The 17,811-nt window shown below is 46.3% G+C and overlaps 1 protein-coding gene across 7 annotated transcripts in view; it reads right to left on the bottom strand.

The window, feature by feature from the left end:
• Positions 1-17,811, bottom strand: part of ATP9B (ATPase phospholipid transporting 9B (putative)) — a 359,772-nt gene that overhangs the window by 168,280 nt on the left and 173,681 nt on the right. For all 7 annotated transcript variants that reach the window (XM_071208595.1, XM_058277921.1, XM_071208596.1 and 4 more), the window contains one exon: positions 6,418-6,493. In XM_071208595.1, the coding sequence (XP_071064696.1) occupies positions 6,418-6,493 (76 nt within the window). The remainder of the gene's footprint in view (positions 1-6,417; positions 6,494-17,811) is intronic.

The following is a 17,811-nucleotide window of genomic DNA, read 5'->3' as shown; positions in this document are numbered from 1 at the left end:
AAGCAGCAAGATGCTTAAGTATTGTTTAGTAGGAATATTTACAGAGTTTACATTTCATTTTGTTTTTTGAATAAACCCTTCCTTTTTGTTTTTTTATTGTGTGTGTCACTGGAAAAGCTGTGAGGCTTGAGTGTGCCCTGTTTTTTAAAGGCAGATAAGCTTGCATGTGACATATATGCTAACCAGATATTTTTATATATCACTAACCATGTAAATTTGCAAGATGAGACGGACTGGACTTAGCCTAGAAAAATATTAAATATATAATGATGTAATATTATTAAAAGCTTTCAGAAAAACTTAAGTTATAGAATTCTTTTATGTCATTGAAGAAAAATCTTAAATGTGATAGGATCAATATTTTCTTCCTATTTTGCCTATTTAGTTTAACTTAAAATATAAAAGTGATGCTACTATAACTAAGCATAATGATAAAAAAAGACAACCTATAAAATTAATTTATCTTTAACATCCACAGAATGAATAAATCTCAGAAAAGACTTAATAATAATTAATCAAGCTAGAAGCCACTGTTCTGAGAAACCCAGGCACATCATTACCAATGCTTGTTACAGGATGGCCTTTCAAGGAAAAGTATACTAAGTTAAATTTCAGAAATGACAAGACTAATGAGAAATAGTTTATTCAAATATATACAAAATATAACCAGTATTTTAATTTTAAATATAGCATACATAAACATTTAATAGAATTCCTCATGCTATATTTGTATAATGTTTGCTAAAGGCTTTTATATATATTATGTCTAAGTCACACTAAAAATGAGAATTTACTGTTAATAAATTAAATATCTTTCCCTTAGTCTGTCATGCTTTTTAATTACTAAAATTACTAGTCAATGCAGGAATATCTGGAACATTCTCTTTACTCTTTGACAAAGGGTATTTTCCTATGAACCAGTATAAGTCAAAAGACTGAGCAAACCATATATGGTGAAAGGAAGAACGGGAAATGGGCTAGTTAATTTTGCCTGAGAAATAAGGAAAGACAGAATATTACAAAGAAAAAAGGTTTCAAATATTTCCCAGTATATGACAAACTCAAATGGTAGAATTTCAAAAAGGTAATCAATATTTTAAGTATAAAATTAAGATTTCCTCCCACAAGCTCCAATTTGCAAAGTTCCTAAACCAGAGAGACAAATCAAGAACACATTTGTATATTAAAATTACAATGAAGGGAGTAGCAGTGGCTCAAGAGATTGGGCGCCTCCCTACCACATGGGGGTCCCCGGTTTGGTTCCCAGTGACGCCTAAAAAGAAAGAAAGAAAAGGACAAAGAGAGTGCAGACAGCCAGTGCAAACAATGAGGGGGAGAAACAAATGACGTAAGTCTTAAAAAAAATTACAATGATAACAAAGAAATTCTTTTTTTTTTTTTAAAGATTTATTTATTTATTTAATTTCCCCCCCTCCTCTGGTTGTCTGTTCTTGGTGTCTATTTGCTGCGTCTTGTTTCTTTGTCCGCTTCTGTTGTTGTCAGCGGCACGGGAAGTGTGGGCGGCGCCATTCCTGGGCAGGCTGCTCTTTCTTTTCACGCTGGGCGGCTTTCCTCACGGGCGCACTCCTTGCGCGTGGGGCTCCCCCACGCGGGGGACACCCTTGCGTGGCACGGCACTCCTTGCGCGCATCAGCGCTGCGCATGGCCAGCTCCACACGGGTCAAGGAGGCCCGGGGTTTGAACCGCGGACCTCCCATATGGTAGACGGACGCCCTAACCACTGGGCCAAAGTCCGTTTCCCCAAAGAAATTCTTAACAAACAGACAATAATTTCACAAAGTCCCTAAGGATAACACTGATATAATTAAATCAAAATCCTACTTCAATTTACACTAAGAAAATATTTTAAACAATTTACGTGTACTTAATTTTTAAAGCCAGTGATATTTACCCAATTCACAACTGCATAGTCCAAACTGAATACAGTTCATTATTCAGATGCTTTGTATTTTTTTAAAAAGTATACCAAACTAACATTTACTTATACTCTACTGACACCAGAACACAGCCTTCCCTTGGGTTCTTTCCTCATGGGGTTACTCACAGTTGAAGTCTGAAAGTCACTATATGGTTCATTTCTCTTACTTCAAATTTCTGTTCAATCACATTTTCATTTTGGTGGAATAGTAAGTAATCTGTTGTTAATTATGTGACTTCCTTGTTACAAGCTATTTAGAAAATTTCATAGAAAATCCCATCAACCTTTAATTACAATTTTAGTTGTATTTTACGTAAACAATTTCTCAAATGCAAGATGGGAAAAAGAATGCCAATAAGGTCAAATTTAGGAGAAAAGGAACTCCTCCTCAGACAAATATTTCAATTTTGTGACTACAAAAAATAATTCAGCTACCAAGTCAAACTAGTCTGTCAAATTTTTTAAATGATTGGCCTATTACAACACATTTTTGGTTGCTCTCTTAACCACTGCTGCAATAGTATGTTTCATTTGCACATTATGCACCAATCCTTACAAATTCAAATCACTGAGAGGAGTCACAGAGAATGACACACCCACAAAACGTCCAACCTAGACACTTGTGACAAAATGATTAACAGCTTTAAACTAGTAGATCAAAAGGATAGTAAAATGGTTACTGAAAATCTAGTCAAGCAACAAAAACAGAACAAGGTTAAGTACCACTCTCATGTGTATGTGTGTGAAGGGGAGGGGCAGACAGAGAGAAAGGCAGCCCCCACCGAAGAGCGCAGTGACGGCTGCCGCGCCCCACCCTGCAGGCACAGGGCAGTGGAGAGCAGCAGGCGCTGTTCCTGACACTAGAGCTAAACGGCCGGACCCTGGAAGCGCCCCTTCTTCAGCAAGGCCTAACTGATGGACACTTGCAGGCCAGGGCACAAAGCAGAGGAGGGGACAGGGTGAGGGGGATGATACACTCTAAGCTCCTGGATTTTCGGGTAGCAAGTACCTGGCGAGACACAGAGAAGGGAGAGAGACAACAGAGAACGGGACAGAGCTACGACATGGACGCAGACTCTACCACCTACACGCATCGAAAGAAAAGAAGCGTTTAAAAATAAGCCATGATCCACCAGGGCAGCCCACATGCAAAACTAGCTGTGCTTTCCTGCTCCAGGACCACGAGAAGCGCTGCGAGCCTGAGCCACGTAGGGCCCTGCCCCTCTCTCCCAGGACCACATGAGAAGCGCTGCGAGCCTGAGCCACGCAGGGCCCTGCTCCTCTCTCCCGGGCACCCCCCCCTAAGGTCATGCTGCAGACCCTTTGCGGTTCCCTGTCCTGAGCGCTGGCCCCCTCCCGCTGGACTCCTCATGGTCCTTACGGGCCAGCAGTCTCTTTCTATCTGGCATTTAACATTCCCCTAAAGCAGGTGCTTCTCAGCATTGTGGGACAGACCAGGCTTTAACTTTCAATGTGTCATGAGCCAACAGTTTTATGAAATACAGTAAAAATAAAGACATCAGAAAACAAGGTAAAAGTTGGATTCACAGACATGACACTGCTCCCTCTAAGTGCCAGAGAAGTGTCCAATGCACCTGCTGGACTTCTGCACCTGTGGGCCAGGCCTGGTTGCGTGCTGGCTGCCCCCCCTAGCCCCCGCCCCGGGCAAGCAGGGCGCATGCTGCTGTTCCGGGGACAGCTCTTCCACCAGGCACTCAACAGCTTGAGACCAGGTACTCCAGGACAAAGACCCTGTATTTTGGAGAAACAACCTTTTCTAAGCCAGCAAGGGAGAAAAACAACCATGGCGCCACAAGCAAGTTCTCTCGTGCCCTCTCTCTGACAGGAAGGCCAGGGCCCGGGCCCCAGGAGGCCACAGGCCCAGAGGCAATGGACATTCCCGAGGGGCTGCGAAGCGCAGGCCTTGCCTTCTCAGTCTGCCTCCAACCAGGGAGAAGACTGGGAGCTAGAGGCTGGGGTCTTTTAAAAACTCCTCAGGAGGAGGCAGTACTGAGTCTGAGAACTGTCACATTTACAAGGTTTTTTAAAAAAGAAGGTACATTTCAGAAGATCTGAAATTAAGAAAAAACCTTGTATTTTAGAGATGTTCAAAAACCAGTACCTGTGGGACTGTGTGACCTGTGGTGGATGATGGGCTGTGGCTAACAGTACAAAGAAGAGAGAGCTCTCGAATGAACTGGAACACATACACACCATCACTACAAGGTGCCTGTAACAGGGTGGTCTGTGGGAAAAGTCCAGTTCAACTTCCAGAGTGGATGGTTCAAGGTCTAAATTAGTGTCGGCACCGGCAAAGGATGCTGCTGCCAGCTACCACCTGCCACTGTCACCAAGTGCATTGAGGTCAGGATAGAAAGACTGTGTCCTGGAACACTGGAATACCTCAGGAGCCTTCAACTGGGCTTGCTTTTGTCTTTTTGAGGAGAAAGGCCACAAATCAACAGCACTGGGATCAGTAAAAACACTCTAATATAAGTTTTAAAGGGAACAAAAGATCAAATAAAATGTATAAAACAAAAGAGAATCTTCTAATATCTTTATGAGTAAACCTGATTTTAATCCTTTACTAAGGAGAACAAATATCAACATGCTATAAGTAAAACAGAATACAAAACCTAAATATAGAAAATTTTAAAGTTTGGGCCATGTATTAGCCGAGGTGCAGTATATTTTAAGTATTTTACAGTAAACTATTCAATGCTTCAGAGGAAGGCAGACCTGGATACAAAAGCAGGCTCCTGCTGCTTCCCAGGAGAACACCTGGCTGCACTAAGCCCTTCTGAGCCACAGCTCTTCCCTTACAGCAAAGCTCAGGCGCTAAGACAGCAAAGGTTCGCCGGCTGGCCTCAAAGGCTGCCCTGGCTCCGCCACCTCCTGGAGGCTGCAAATCCCTTTCTGTGGTTCCAGGAGGCTCTCCAGACCCCTGCCCTCTGCATGCATCCCATCCTTCCTTCTCCTTTTTTTTTTGAGAAATTACAGCAGCAACAAATACCTCACCAAATAGACACCTATTAAAACTGTCATATTTGCTTTCAAGAATTTATTTATTTTGAGATTCAAAAGCATTAGGATAAAACTAAATTGACTTTAATTCTCTGTTCTGCAAAGGCAAACACCACCTCATGCTCCTGGCCTCCTGAGCGCACCCAGGTGGCTCCCATCCGGCCAGCCTCCCCACTGCCCCTGGGGCGGGGGCACCCTCCCACCCAGGGCCTTCAAGCCCTGCTTTTCTTGCCAAGGACACTCGGGGCCCTGCTCTGCCTCCTTCCACCTGCCCCAGCTCCTTTCCCCAAGTCCCGTGTCGGCACCCCCTCCTCGCACCCTGACTAGGTAAGTGCTGTGTAGGCAGTGTCAGAGCACCCTGGGATGAGGGAGAGACTCGGCCTAACTGACGTGAATTATCCAGACCATTTTCTTAACAACTCGACCACCAACCCAAGCTCGCTGAGGCGGAGGACAGGGCCCCGGCGACCGTGTTCAACCCCGAGTCAGCAGAGCCTGCTGGGAGACGGCACACTCCCCAAGGAGGGCCACCGGCGCTGCCAGCCGCGGGGAGAGGCCAGCCCAGGCCACACTTGCCTAGCGTCCCTGTCACCTCCAGCATCTCCCGCTCAGGCTCCTGCTGCCAAGCTTCGTTCTTACTACGACCTTCAGCGCCAACTCATCTCTGATAAGGTGGTAATCATGGAGATTTAGTACCTCCCAGATTTACTGTCCAAACGGTCACTTTTAGTTGCACCCCCTCCTTCAGGCAACGGGCAATCTTCAAGACTTCCAACTCCACTCACAGTAAAATTCAAAACCTTTGCCACACCCCTCGTGATTCCACACGGCCCGGCCTCCTACACCCCTCTGACCTCACCAACTCTTGCTCTCTCCCTCAGTCACCCAGGTTCACTGTCCTCCTTGAAATATCAAACACACCTTACTGGTTTACAACTGCTGTTCCTTTACGTGCAATCCCTTTGACCAGAGTTTTACATGGCTCCCACCTTCTAAACACATTTGCTCTCCACACCTACATGAAAGCGCACTTGCCCCACCCCATCACGCGCTCCCCGAGCTCCAATCTTCTGGGCAGCTCTTCTCACCACCAGACATGCTCAGGATATTCCCCTCTGCGCCGCACAGGGGGAGAGGACGCTGCTCTCTGCGTTTCATCAGCACCGCGTACCCAGGGCCCAGGAAGTGCCTGGAGCACGGAGGGCACCCACGAGCCCGTGCTGAATGGCTATGGGTCCCTGCTGACCTCCCCACCCGCTCGAGCCTCCTCTCAGGAGCACACGGATGAGTGTGCCAGGCAAGGGGCATCCAGAGAGAGCGGCAGGGCAGGCTCCCGCTGCGCCGCGCGGAAGGCAGCCCTGCACCAGGCCCTGGCTGCAGCAGCCGGAGACGCCCTGGCTGACTGGGCCTCAGAAGCACACGCGCAAGCCGCTCCACGAGGAATTTACTCTCACCTGACGCAACGACTGTGCTTGCCCATAAGGTGTTCTCGATGCCAAGACTTTCATGGACAGGCGGGTCACTGTCTTCCTGTCAAGATAGGGAAAGAGCAATCGGAGAATTAGAATTTCTCAATCATTTGTACTTTTGATATCTACAGTGTTAAAAATTTTAAAAACATGTAACAGCAGCAGAAGTGCACTGCAAAATGGGAGGTAAAAAAGGAATATAAAAAAGTTAAAATCAAAAGTAACAAGAAAGCCGTTACCAAATTTATTTAATTTTACTTTAACATAAACAATTTTAAAATCACAAAAAAGCACATATTCTAGTTTTTTAAGAGAGCAGAAGAAAACTGCATCTTGAAGGGTGCGGTTCAACCCTGCTCCGAGGGCTGGCACGACGCGCACACGCCGTCACCCTGCAGGGATCCGCAGCCCCTCACCTTCATCAAGGACAAGGGCTGTGTCCTCCAAAGGCATGTGCGCTCCGAGAGAAAAAGAGCTTCTGCAAAAATCACTGTCAAGTTAATGTATGTGCGGAATATTACAGACAAAGCACAGCTAAATGTCTCTTAAACCCCCCTTCAACAGTAAGTTCTTAGGCTGGGCATTTTTGTTAAAAATCACACACAGCTAATTATGTGCACAGACGTCAAGCAGGAGCCGTCCAGCAGCATCACAGCAGCAATATGAACAGCCTACTGGTTTATCTGTGCATTTTTAATGCTCATGTTCAGAGACAAAAATAAGATCCAGAAATGTCATCTTCACCTGAGGTTCTGCTCCGTAGCGGCCTCTCGCTGTGTGGCCGAGCAGACCTGCAGGTGAAAGGTATGCAAAGTCCATGGCGGCCCTCTGGAAAGAACCCAGAAAAACACCCGGCAGGAGAGCAAGGTACACTGTCCTGAGTTTGTATTTCTCCCTTAAAATAACGCCATTTCAGTGTAGAAATGCACTTCATTAGAAACTGATCCACTGCTATCAGGGAATAGTTTAAGATTAAAAAAATAAAGAAATTTGGGAAGACAGGAAAGAAACCGAGAACACACTTTCAAAAACAGTCTGCATGGAAGAGAGGTTGTCTAACTGGTGTTTCCTTTACATTCACTCAAACCATTTTCAAATGATACACGCTCTGGCAATATTGCTAGCTATTTGGAAGATATTTGCTAGCTAGATCCTTGATTCTCTGATATCTTTGATTCTCTGATATCTTTGATTCTCTAAGTGATTTGGGGAGCACAGAATATAAAACAATCTTAACACTTTCCAAAATATTTTCCTAAATTGTGCAAATATATTTAGGGAGTCAGGTCTGGTGTGAGCGCAAGGCCTGCAGCTGCCGCCTCTCCAGCAGCTCTGAGCACCCCAGGCAGGGGCCAGGCTCAGGAGCCGCCTCCCTCGACTCGGCGCAACCTTGCAGAAGGCCACGAGCTCTCAGGAGACTTCTTCATGAACTGCTTAGGCCTTCTGCATATGAAGATGTGATGCCACAAAGTGTCTGAAACACACGTAGGGTGCTGGTTCTTAAAAAAAAATCACTGAAAGAACATAGACGGGTATTTAATTTAACTGGGCTTTAGTTATCGCCTGTAAATACGGGAGAGCACTCAGTTCAAACAAAGGCATTCCTGACCTTTACATATTCTAAAGCTCTACATTAGAAACTCTAGCTGTAAAGCTGGATTAAGGTGCAGCACTGCACCTCAGCACTGTCTGGTTCAGTGGGAGAGCAAAGCACACAAAGAACCACAAAAACGAGCACCGGGCCACCGGGAGGGAGGTGTAAGGCACTGCGGCGTGGGGAAGGGTGCGGGGCCTGCGGACAGCCAGGTTGAGCGCACTAAGTCTGCGCTATTCCAGGACATGCTCTCTCTCTCCACAGACAAATTCTTTCATTTGTTTTCATTTTAAGTTCCCTTGGAGTTACTTTATTTTAACTATGGCTTGTCAAGCAAAATATGTTACATGCTTTGCTACATTTAGGACTTTCAGTGTAAAAAAAATCCATTTACTGGTAATTATGTAGCTGTACCAATATGCAAAATACTCAGGAAATGTTATTTTAACTGGAAGGAAAATGAGATTTAGATTTTTCCTTTCAAATGTAAATATGTATGTTTATGGAAAAAGATGAGAAGGGAAGAGTCAAAGAATATTAGTATTTGTATTAGGATGGCAGGGCTATAAGATTTTTAAAAAATATCTCTACCTGAACACTTTACTTGCACATAGCTTCACACTCACAGATTCCTCCACACCACAGGACCCCAGTCAGCCTGTGCCAGGGTCCCACGTCATCATGGCCCTGAGAACACCCAGGACCACGTAAGCACTCTGCAACTCCCAGGACTGCTCCGTGTCTCTCCCACAGGTAAATGCCAGGTAGGGTAATTGCCCTTGGCTCCCTGTTTCTAACTAAAGTAGCTGTTGGCCATAAAGAGATAAAAATAGTCTAATTCAGAATAAATAATTCAGGAAAACTGAGTTTTCCGTCCACTTGAAGGGCTTCATGGAACAAGCGTAGACTTTGGAGAAGGGTGGGCAGCCTCAGCGGCTTAGGCTGTTCTCACTCGTATTTATGACTGTGCTGAAGAAACTACTGATTATTCACAGAGCTGGTGTTAGAATCGAACTCGGTAAGTTTTTCTAAGGCTATAAAAAAATCCATATATCCTCACCCCTATTTCCCAGACAAGGCCCACATTGTAGACCCTTTAATTTTATGTGTCTAGGAATGTTAGTTCTGATCCAGAAACTAGGAATTCCACTGGAGTAAATCCAGTCACTTGCTCACTTGCACACGGATCATTCAAGGTAAGGACCAAATAAAATTATTCTCAAAACTGAATTCTGAACATCTTCCATGCTATACAGTACACTGAGCAGTTCTGGTGTGCAACATTGCATTCCTAGCACCAGCATAGAACAGGCACTCAAAATAAATCCATTCAGCGATAGAAGAGGCACCCTGGGAGCTCTTCCCCACGCTCCTGGTGTTGAGCTGTCTTGGACTGCAAGGCCCCTCACGATGTGCCAAGGATGGCCAGGGCTCTGCCGACATTCCAAACTGGCCCCAGCCAGCTGCCAACCTGCAGCCACAACCCTTCCACGTGTTCTGGAGACCCTCCTACCTGCAGCCACCCCCGTCAATTCCCTGCAGGGGCAGACGTGCCGTGATTGGTCTGAAACTCTTCTGGGTTTCCCTCAATATTCAGCATTTAAAATATCATGAACATGTATCTGTTAGTAAGTATTTTCCTGTTATGTCTAACTACAGGAGAAATAAAGGCACTGAAAAGTATTAAAATTTTCTAAGACTCTTTGAACTGCATAAAAAGGCTCTATGCAATTTAGTTTTAGAAATTTAAGTTGATTCTCCCATTACTTTTCTACAGCCATTTATTACCATGAATGTTTTTATCTACATCTACCACAGATAATGAAGAACACACAATATCTATCCCATTTCCTTTCAATTCTGTACGAGCAATGATGGGCTTTAAATATGCAACATTTTTTAATAAAGAAAATTACTGTAAAAGATAGCTTTTTACCAATTTCATATACTATAAAATAAAGACTGGGAAGATGGGGAAGAAATTATCTCTAAATAACTTTCTATTTGGGTCTCTTTCTGCTCAAATAGTTTGAAAATATAAAATTCACTTTGGGGAGAGTGCAAATGTCACAACTTCAAGTTGTTTTCTCAATAATGTAAATGTATCTAACAAATAATAGCGATGTGCTTTTTAAGAGCAGAGTATTATGACAGGAAAAGACATGAACAATGTTAAGTGTGCTATAGTTTACAAAGGAAATTACAGCAGAAACTGCATTATAAAAAGATTAAATGGGAATGCTACACTCAAGGACTACGAATACTGCTAACATTTCAAATTGGCTGGAGTTTTACACTCCAAACTTCAGAGAGAACGGCTGTGTCTTGAACAATAAGTGAAACTGAGGAGACCAATAACAGTACACAAACTGCTGCAGAGCCAACTTTACGAGGTTACCAACACATGTTCTGAGAAGACTGGAGGCGGATATTACTCACAATGTGCATATCTATGTTATTCCTGAAATGAATCAAAATACCCAAGCCTAATGCCATGGGAAACCTTGAATTAATTTGCTCTAATTCTTATTTAAGTATTTAAGGTGGTACAACACAAAGATATATTTTGTCACTTGTATATTACACTATTAGAAAAGGATATGGGGAGATCACTGATTTGATATATTCTAAACGAGTAAAATAAAACCTTGTGAGAAATGTAAAGTAAAGGCAATGGGTGGCCATTCACTTATCAGGGATGTGCAGTAATTCACACGGGGTAAGTCATCTTAAATAAGTTTCTTGTTCTCTTTTCTAAAATTTTCCCTTCTCCTCACCCCAACCCTGCTGTTTTTGCTGCGTCCACTCACTGTGTGACTGTATTACTCTTTCTGTGTTCTCATCTTTCTCCTCCCTGGGGACCTCTGATGTGGAGAGAGGTTCTCTGTCAATTGCACCACCTCAGTTCCTGGTCTCTGCTGCACTTCACCTTCATCTCCCCTTCGTCTCTCTTTTTGTTACATTATCACCTTGTGTGGGCACTGGTTTGTCACGCGGGGTCCTCAGCTCACCACGCAGGCACTTGGCTCGCCATGTGGGCACTTGGCTCGCCAACAGGACATGCTTTTTTTTTTTTTAACCAGGAAGCCCCAGGGATCAAAGCCGGGTCCTCCCATAGGGTAGGTGGAAGCCCAATCTCTTCAGCCACATCCGTCTTCCTCACTCTTTTTTCTGATGGCATAACTTCCTCAAGAATCACCCCACCCCATCACATTTAAGAGCTCCAGTTTATATGGAGGCACCAGAGCACCCACCCCTCCTTCAACACAGCCGATGCTCACACAGACCTGAGCTCCCCAGCCCACGGGAGTGGTGACCCAGGCTCAGAGAGGTGAACGAGTGGCCTGCCCGCGCGAGGCGGAAGAGCTGACAGGTGGAGGCGCCGAGTCAGCACCCAGGTGTGCGGACTTAACCTGGCCTGCAAAAACCAGCTGTCCCTGACCTCGCTCGGACGCTGGCAGGAACCTGCCACAGAGCGCCTCTGGAGAGCCCTGTCTTGTCTGGGCCCGTTTCTAGAGTCCACTCTCTCCAAACCTACAGGCAAACCCAGGGAGAAACCTTGCCACACTCTCTCAGACCCACAGGGAATGACCACCGGGACTCGGGCAAAGTGGCGGCCGCCTCCCTCGGCATGACGTCACCGCTCGGTGACTGGACTCAGCCACCCCCTCGCCCTGGGAGCTGTCCTGGCTTCAACCTAAAGGCCAGACAGCGACCCTCACACCATGGAGGAAAAGGCAAGGGAAGGACCGTTAGAGGTGGAGGCCTCAGATGACCGGGGCTCTGGTTTGGTTTTGCCCCCAGCGTACCTCAGGCCAGACCTCCTGGGGATGCTGCCGTGGGGAGCAGCAGCTGCTCCTGAGCGTGCACCTCCTGATTTAGGCGTGCGCGTATGGAAAGATGCTGGCCTGGCCAGGGCCACACGCTGAAGCAGGAAGCCACATCCAGTCCAGGCATCGACAGGCTCCTTGCACGGAGCGACGGGGCAGGCTGTCGCTCGGCAGCTTCTCCTCATGCGACCCCAGAGCAGGGAACCTGAAGAAGGTCCAAGGTCACCTTTGCTGCTACACAAACCAGCCCAGGGAGTGAATGCAGAAGACGCACCATCAAGCACTGCTAGAGACTGAATAGGCCGTACTGATGAGTTATTAATGTGCTTTCTTATTACAAACAGATCAGAAATTCTAGAACATCTGCTACCCTTATTTCCAATTTGAAATGTGTACTCTAGTTATAAGTGTCTTAGAGCACACACACAAGGGGTATAGAGGGTGTGCCAGAAGAATTCATGGCTTACCAAGAGAGGTTCCAGGGAAGCAGACTTAGCCCAATGGATAGGGCGTCCACCTACCACATGGGGGGGTCCGTGGTTCAAACCCCGGGCCTCCTTGACCTGTGTGGAGCTGGCCCATGCGCAGTGCTGATGCACGCAAGGAATGCCGTGCCACGCAGGGGTGTCCCCCGCGTAGGGGAGCCCCACACGCAAGGAGTGCGCCCCGTAAGGAGTGCCGCCCAGTGCGAAAGAAAGTGCAGCCTGCCCAGGAATGGCACCACTCACACGGAGAGCTGACACAAGATGACACAACAAAAAGAAACACAGATTCCTGGTGCCACTGACAAGAATGCAGCGGACACAGAAGACACATAGCGAATGGACACAGAGAGCAGAGAGAGCGAACAACTGGGTGGGGGGGGGAGGAGAGAAATTTTTTTAAAAATTAAAAAAAGAGAGAGGTTCCATTCGTGAGGCCTGCAGCCTGAATGACTGAGGCCCAGAGAGAGGATGAGGAGGGGTGGAGGGCAGAACCCGGCAGAGCACAGATCAGACCTGGGCAGGATGGAGAGTGAGAGAAGGAATGGAGAAGGGTGCCTGACCAGACAGGGCGAGCCCCTCGTGGCCAGAGCAGGGCGCCGGCTTGTTTTATAAGGCACGTCCTGCTGCAGGGTGGAGAGCAAAGGTGCTGGAATGACCTGGCGGAGCAGAGCCGAGGAAGGGCACCAGTGGAGATCGCCTCACGACTCTGCAGCTGAAGGCCTCGTGCTCTCACCTTCGGTTCACTGGCCATGAGGTAGGCCTGACAATGACTTGTTCCTATGTGGGTTCACCAGGTGTGAGGCTCTAGACAGGTAAGATGCAAAGATGCAGACATGACAGCTATTACCAGCGTCCACAGGTATAGGACTTTCCATTTGCTGAGTTAGCAAAGAAGGGCCCTCATCTTAGGAAGAGGGGGCAGCCCAGGGCTTGCCTGCTGGCAGAACTGGCTCTGCAGACAGGGGCCAGTCCCCAGGGAGACATCTATTCCCAAATGCTCACCCTCCAAAGCAAGTCCCACGAGGATCTCTGCAACAGGTGGGGGTCTCATAAGGAGAAGAACCCTGCCAGCTGTGAGCAAGAAGCACAGACTGAGTTGACGCCAGCGCTGGAAAGAACGCAGCACAGGGGTTCCTAAGACAGCTTGGCACACTTGCCCCAAGCATGTGGGCCAAACTGCTGCCCATTTGTGCTTCTGAGGTGTCTAAAGGCAAGAGAGCTTCTTCAAGTCATCCAGGCCAGCAGCACTGGAGGGAAGAAAACAGAGGAGGAGCCACACATACCAGCTCTGCCTGGAAGGTGTGACAAGGTCCCAAGAGTTCAGTCTTCGCTGACAAGGCAGAGAACAGAGGGCTACCCGTCCTGGAGCCTGCCTCCAGGAACCCACGAGTGGGGTGTGGTCTATGGTGCTGACAGGCTGCCCCTCTTGGACGGATGGGTCAAATGAAGAGGGGGCCAGGGCGAGGGGGAACCCTGCATGGCTGTGCATCCTGCTGTAACGAACACCACCTTGAAGCAGCCTCCAGCCCCAGAAGGGTTCAGGCCTCTAGAGGAAAGAGCCGGAGGGACAGAAGTGGGACCGAGTCACATGGTCTACCCAGCATCCTCTCCCTCACCCACCACGAGCCACGTGCCTGGAGCCACGAGTGTGGCAGCCTGCTGTGGGAGAGAGACAAAGTTCTCAACTGAGCGAGATGCAAGACGGGAGAAGGCCTGGGCTATGCTTCCATCATGGAAAATGGCCAGCGAGGTACAGCCCCCGCCCACAACACTGCGCCTGGGAGCACCGCCTGGCAGGAAAGGGGGCACGGCGGACTGGAAGGCAACCAAAGAAAACGATGAACGTGCATAGTGCCACAGAGTCTCAACCACTCGATTCTAACAGACTCAAAATAAGGAGTCTTTAATGATAAGAGGAAATATACTCAACCACCTCTGTGCCGGGCAACTATTAAAGCTAAAATTAAAAAGGTTGCTCATAAATCTTTGGAAATGAATAGAAATAGTGAAAGCACACCACCGGGTTTATAACTAGCAGCGCTGATAAAGGGGCATGACAGTGGTTGTAAGGGAAATAAAAGGTTGTGTACATCAGTAGAAGGAGAGCTGAACAATGTAACATGGGACTGTAGAGCACAGTGAAACCTCAAGTGAAATACAAACATGGGTAATATTGTATACACAAGACTGGTTTTCTTTGAAACCGAACAAATGTACATTAATGTTATATGATATTAATAGCAGGCAAAAATACAACCAAAGCAAATTAAAAGAAGAGTATAATTTTGCATGATCTATTAATCTTTAAAAAAAAGACAAGAAGAAATAAACAAATTTTAAAGAAAAGTAGAGCATAGTAATATATTAATATTTCTTAGGGTTTAAAAAAAAGGAGATATACTAAGTGAAAGTAACTAGACAAAAGGTACTACATATTGACTCCATCTATACAAAATATAAATACAAATAAATTAGAAAGATGGAAACAGAATAGCAGCTATGTATGGCAGGGAACACCTAGAGAGATTGAGAGGTGATGAGTTTTATTTTTGTTTTTTATTATTATTGGAATAAAAATGCTCTAAAAATGATCAAAGTGATGAATGCAAACTATGTGATTATACCAAATACTGATTGTACAGTTTGGATGGATTGTATGCTTTATTAGTATGTATCAAAAAAACTGTTAAAAATTAACTTCCTTTCACTAAGAACACATTTATCCATAAAAATTATAATACATTATAAGCCCAAGAACCTATGAACTGCAGGTGGCACTATGTCATATTAATCTTTTTTCTTTTCAAAGATTTATTTTATTTCTCTCCCCTTCCCCCCTACACCCCAGTTGTCTGTTCTCTGTGTCTATTTGCTGCGTCTTCTTTGTCCCCTTCTGTTGTTGTCAGCGGCACGGGAATCTGTGTTTCTTTGTTGCGTCATCTTGTTGTGTCAGCTCTCCGTGTGTGTGGTGCCATTCCTGGGCAGGCTGCACTTTCTTTTGTGCTGGGCGGCTCTCCTTACGGGGCGCACTCCTTGTGCATGGGGCTCCCCTACGCGGGGGACACTTGGACGTAATTGTCTCTCACACTGTCCCACCTGTCTCCAGGCCACTTCTCTGCCCTCAGGACAAACTCCAGGAGGGCCAACCTGAGACAGGTTCCTGGCTTGGTTCCTCAGACTTGTACCCTATAGTCTGGCACTGGCACACAAGCACCCCAGTAAGCACACAGGGGCGACTCTTCCCCCACTGGAACAGGGCCGGGGCCCAGAGTGGGAGCACATCTGGCTGGTCCCTCCCTGATCGGGGAGAGGGCTGGCGAGGGGCCGTCCCAGGCACAAGGAGATGCTTCTGTACCTTTTGAAGCTGCAGGCTCTTGATTCACACCTGCCCAGTTAATGCAGCCCTTTCACTGTTTTCACGAGTTTTGAGGACGGTTACTGTCTTTTAGCTTACTCTGCTGCTTGTCGAGGGAGTTGGAACAATGGCCACCCTCCTAGCCAGCCCCCAGCGATCTGAAGTACCTCATCAAAGGCACTGATCAGCCATCAGATTGCCACCAAGCCCTCAGCTGCCGGGAGTTTGAGCACTAGGTCCCGCCCTGGCCTCAGCAACCTGCTGTAGGAGTCCAAGCTGCAGGCCCCAGGGCTGCCCACCACAAGGCTGGGGGGCCTGGCAGCTGCTGCCGGGAGGGCGCGGCTCACAGGTGTTTACTAGCCAGCCTCTTCCTCCCACTCCTCCCTGCCAGCCCGACAGTGGTGTTCAAAACTCAGGAGCTCAAAATAGTAGATTAGTCAGTTCCTGTTGGCTCAAGATGAGCTCTGGTGGAGAGACTGATTCTGGAACAGCCCTCTCTGCCACCGTCCCATTGTCCAAGGTCTTGTACAGAGCAAAACATTTTAAAATTTGATGAAGTCCGACTTGTTGCTGTTTTTATTGTTCATGATTTTGGTGTTGTCTAAGAGTTCTTTGACCTTTGGTATTGGAAGTTTTCTTCTATATTCTCTTCTAAGAGCTATAGTTTTCAGCTTACATTTAGCTCTATGACCTGTGTTCCATTTTTTGTTCACTGTTATGTAAGGTGTGAGATTTACACCCAGGTTTTCTCTTTTTGACTGTTGGGGAACAAGCCACTTGCTGAACACCGTCCTTCACCCCTGACCTGGCTCCTGCGCCTGGTCAGAGCCAGCTGGCTGCCTTGGCGTGAGCTACCCGAGCTCCCGGTGCCGCCTTCTCAGCCAGCACCACGGGATGCCTTTACCTCCACTCCCCACTGGCTTTTTGTAAAACTATCAAGCCAATACTGAAAATATACGTGCAGGGGAGTGGACATACTCAAATAGGTTGAGCTCCTACTTGCCATGTATGAGGCCCTGGGTTCAATCGCTGGTACCTCCTAAAAATGTGTGTGTGTGAGACTGCAAATGCAGTCATCTCAATGAGGCAAGACAAAACTTAAAGAAGATAGTTAAATGATCGCCATGGCTTTACGATTATAATGGCACAGTAGTGATGGTAGTGTGGTATTGATGTAAGAATAGAAAAATATGAAACAGATGGGCAGTTAATTATTGATAAAGGCACCAGATGCACTCAGTAGGAAAGGGGAAGTCTTTTAAACCAATGATGCTGAAACAACTGGTTAGTTTATACACAAAAGAACGGATTCTTCTTAGTGACCTACAGAAAAATCAAATCTATGTGGTCTTTGGACATAAATGTAAAAACTAATATCATCAAAGCTTCTGGAAAAATTTATAGTTCAATATCTTCCAAATCTTTGTATGACAGAGATTTTGTAGTATAAAAAAATGTGGTAATCATAAAAGCAACTTATAAATAAAATTGTTTATGTCATATTTAAGGGTTTCAGTCCACCCAAAAAAACTTTTACCAAAAAGACAGGTTTGATACCGTTTATGAGAGAATGCTTACAACTTTTATATGTGACACATTTAATGGTTTAGAGAGAACTATTGTTCAGTATTGGAAAGATTAGCAATCCAATTTTTAAAATGGGCAAAATCTTGCGGATCTTTCATAAAAGAAGTTATAGTGATTGTGGCAGTTTGAAGCTTTTGTGGCCCCCAGAGAATCTCGCTCTCAAAGCTCATGCCCTCCTAGGTGGGCTGCGCTTTTTTTGTACTGAGCGGCTCTCCTTGTGGGACGTACTCCTTGTGCACAGGGCTCCCCTATGCAGGGGCCAGCCCTGCGTTGCACAGCACTCCTTGTACGCGGCAGCACTGCACATGGGCCAGTTCACCACATGGGCTGGGAAGCCCTGGGTTTGAACCCCGGACCTCCTATATGGCAGGCTGATGCTCTATCAGTTGAGTCACAACCGCTTCCCGGTAAAAAGGAACTACTGATACAGGCAACATCTTGTAATGAGTCTCAAAGGAATTACATTGAGTAAATAAAGCCAATGGGGAAAAAAAAAGCAAGCAAGTCAAGGGGAGATGACTATATATA

The sequence above is a fragment of the Dasypus novemcinctus genome, chromosome 16 (genome assembly GCF_030445035.2).
Source record: "Dasypus novemcinctus isolate mDasNov1 chromosome 16, mDasNov1.1.hap2, whole genome shotgun sequence".
NCBI classification, from domain to species: Eukaryota; Metazoa; Chordata; class Mammalia; order Cingulata; family Dasypodidae; genus Dasypus; species Dasypus novemcinctus.
This window is presented reverse-complemented; position numbering and strand designations above follow the sequence as displayed.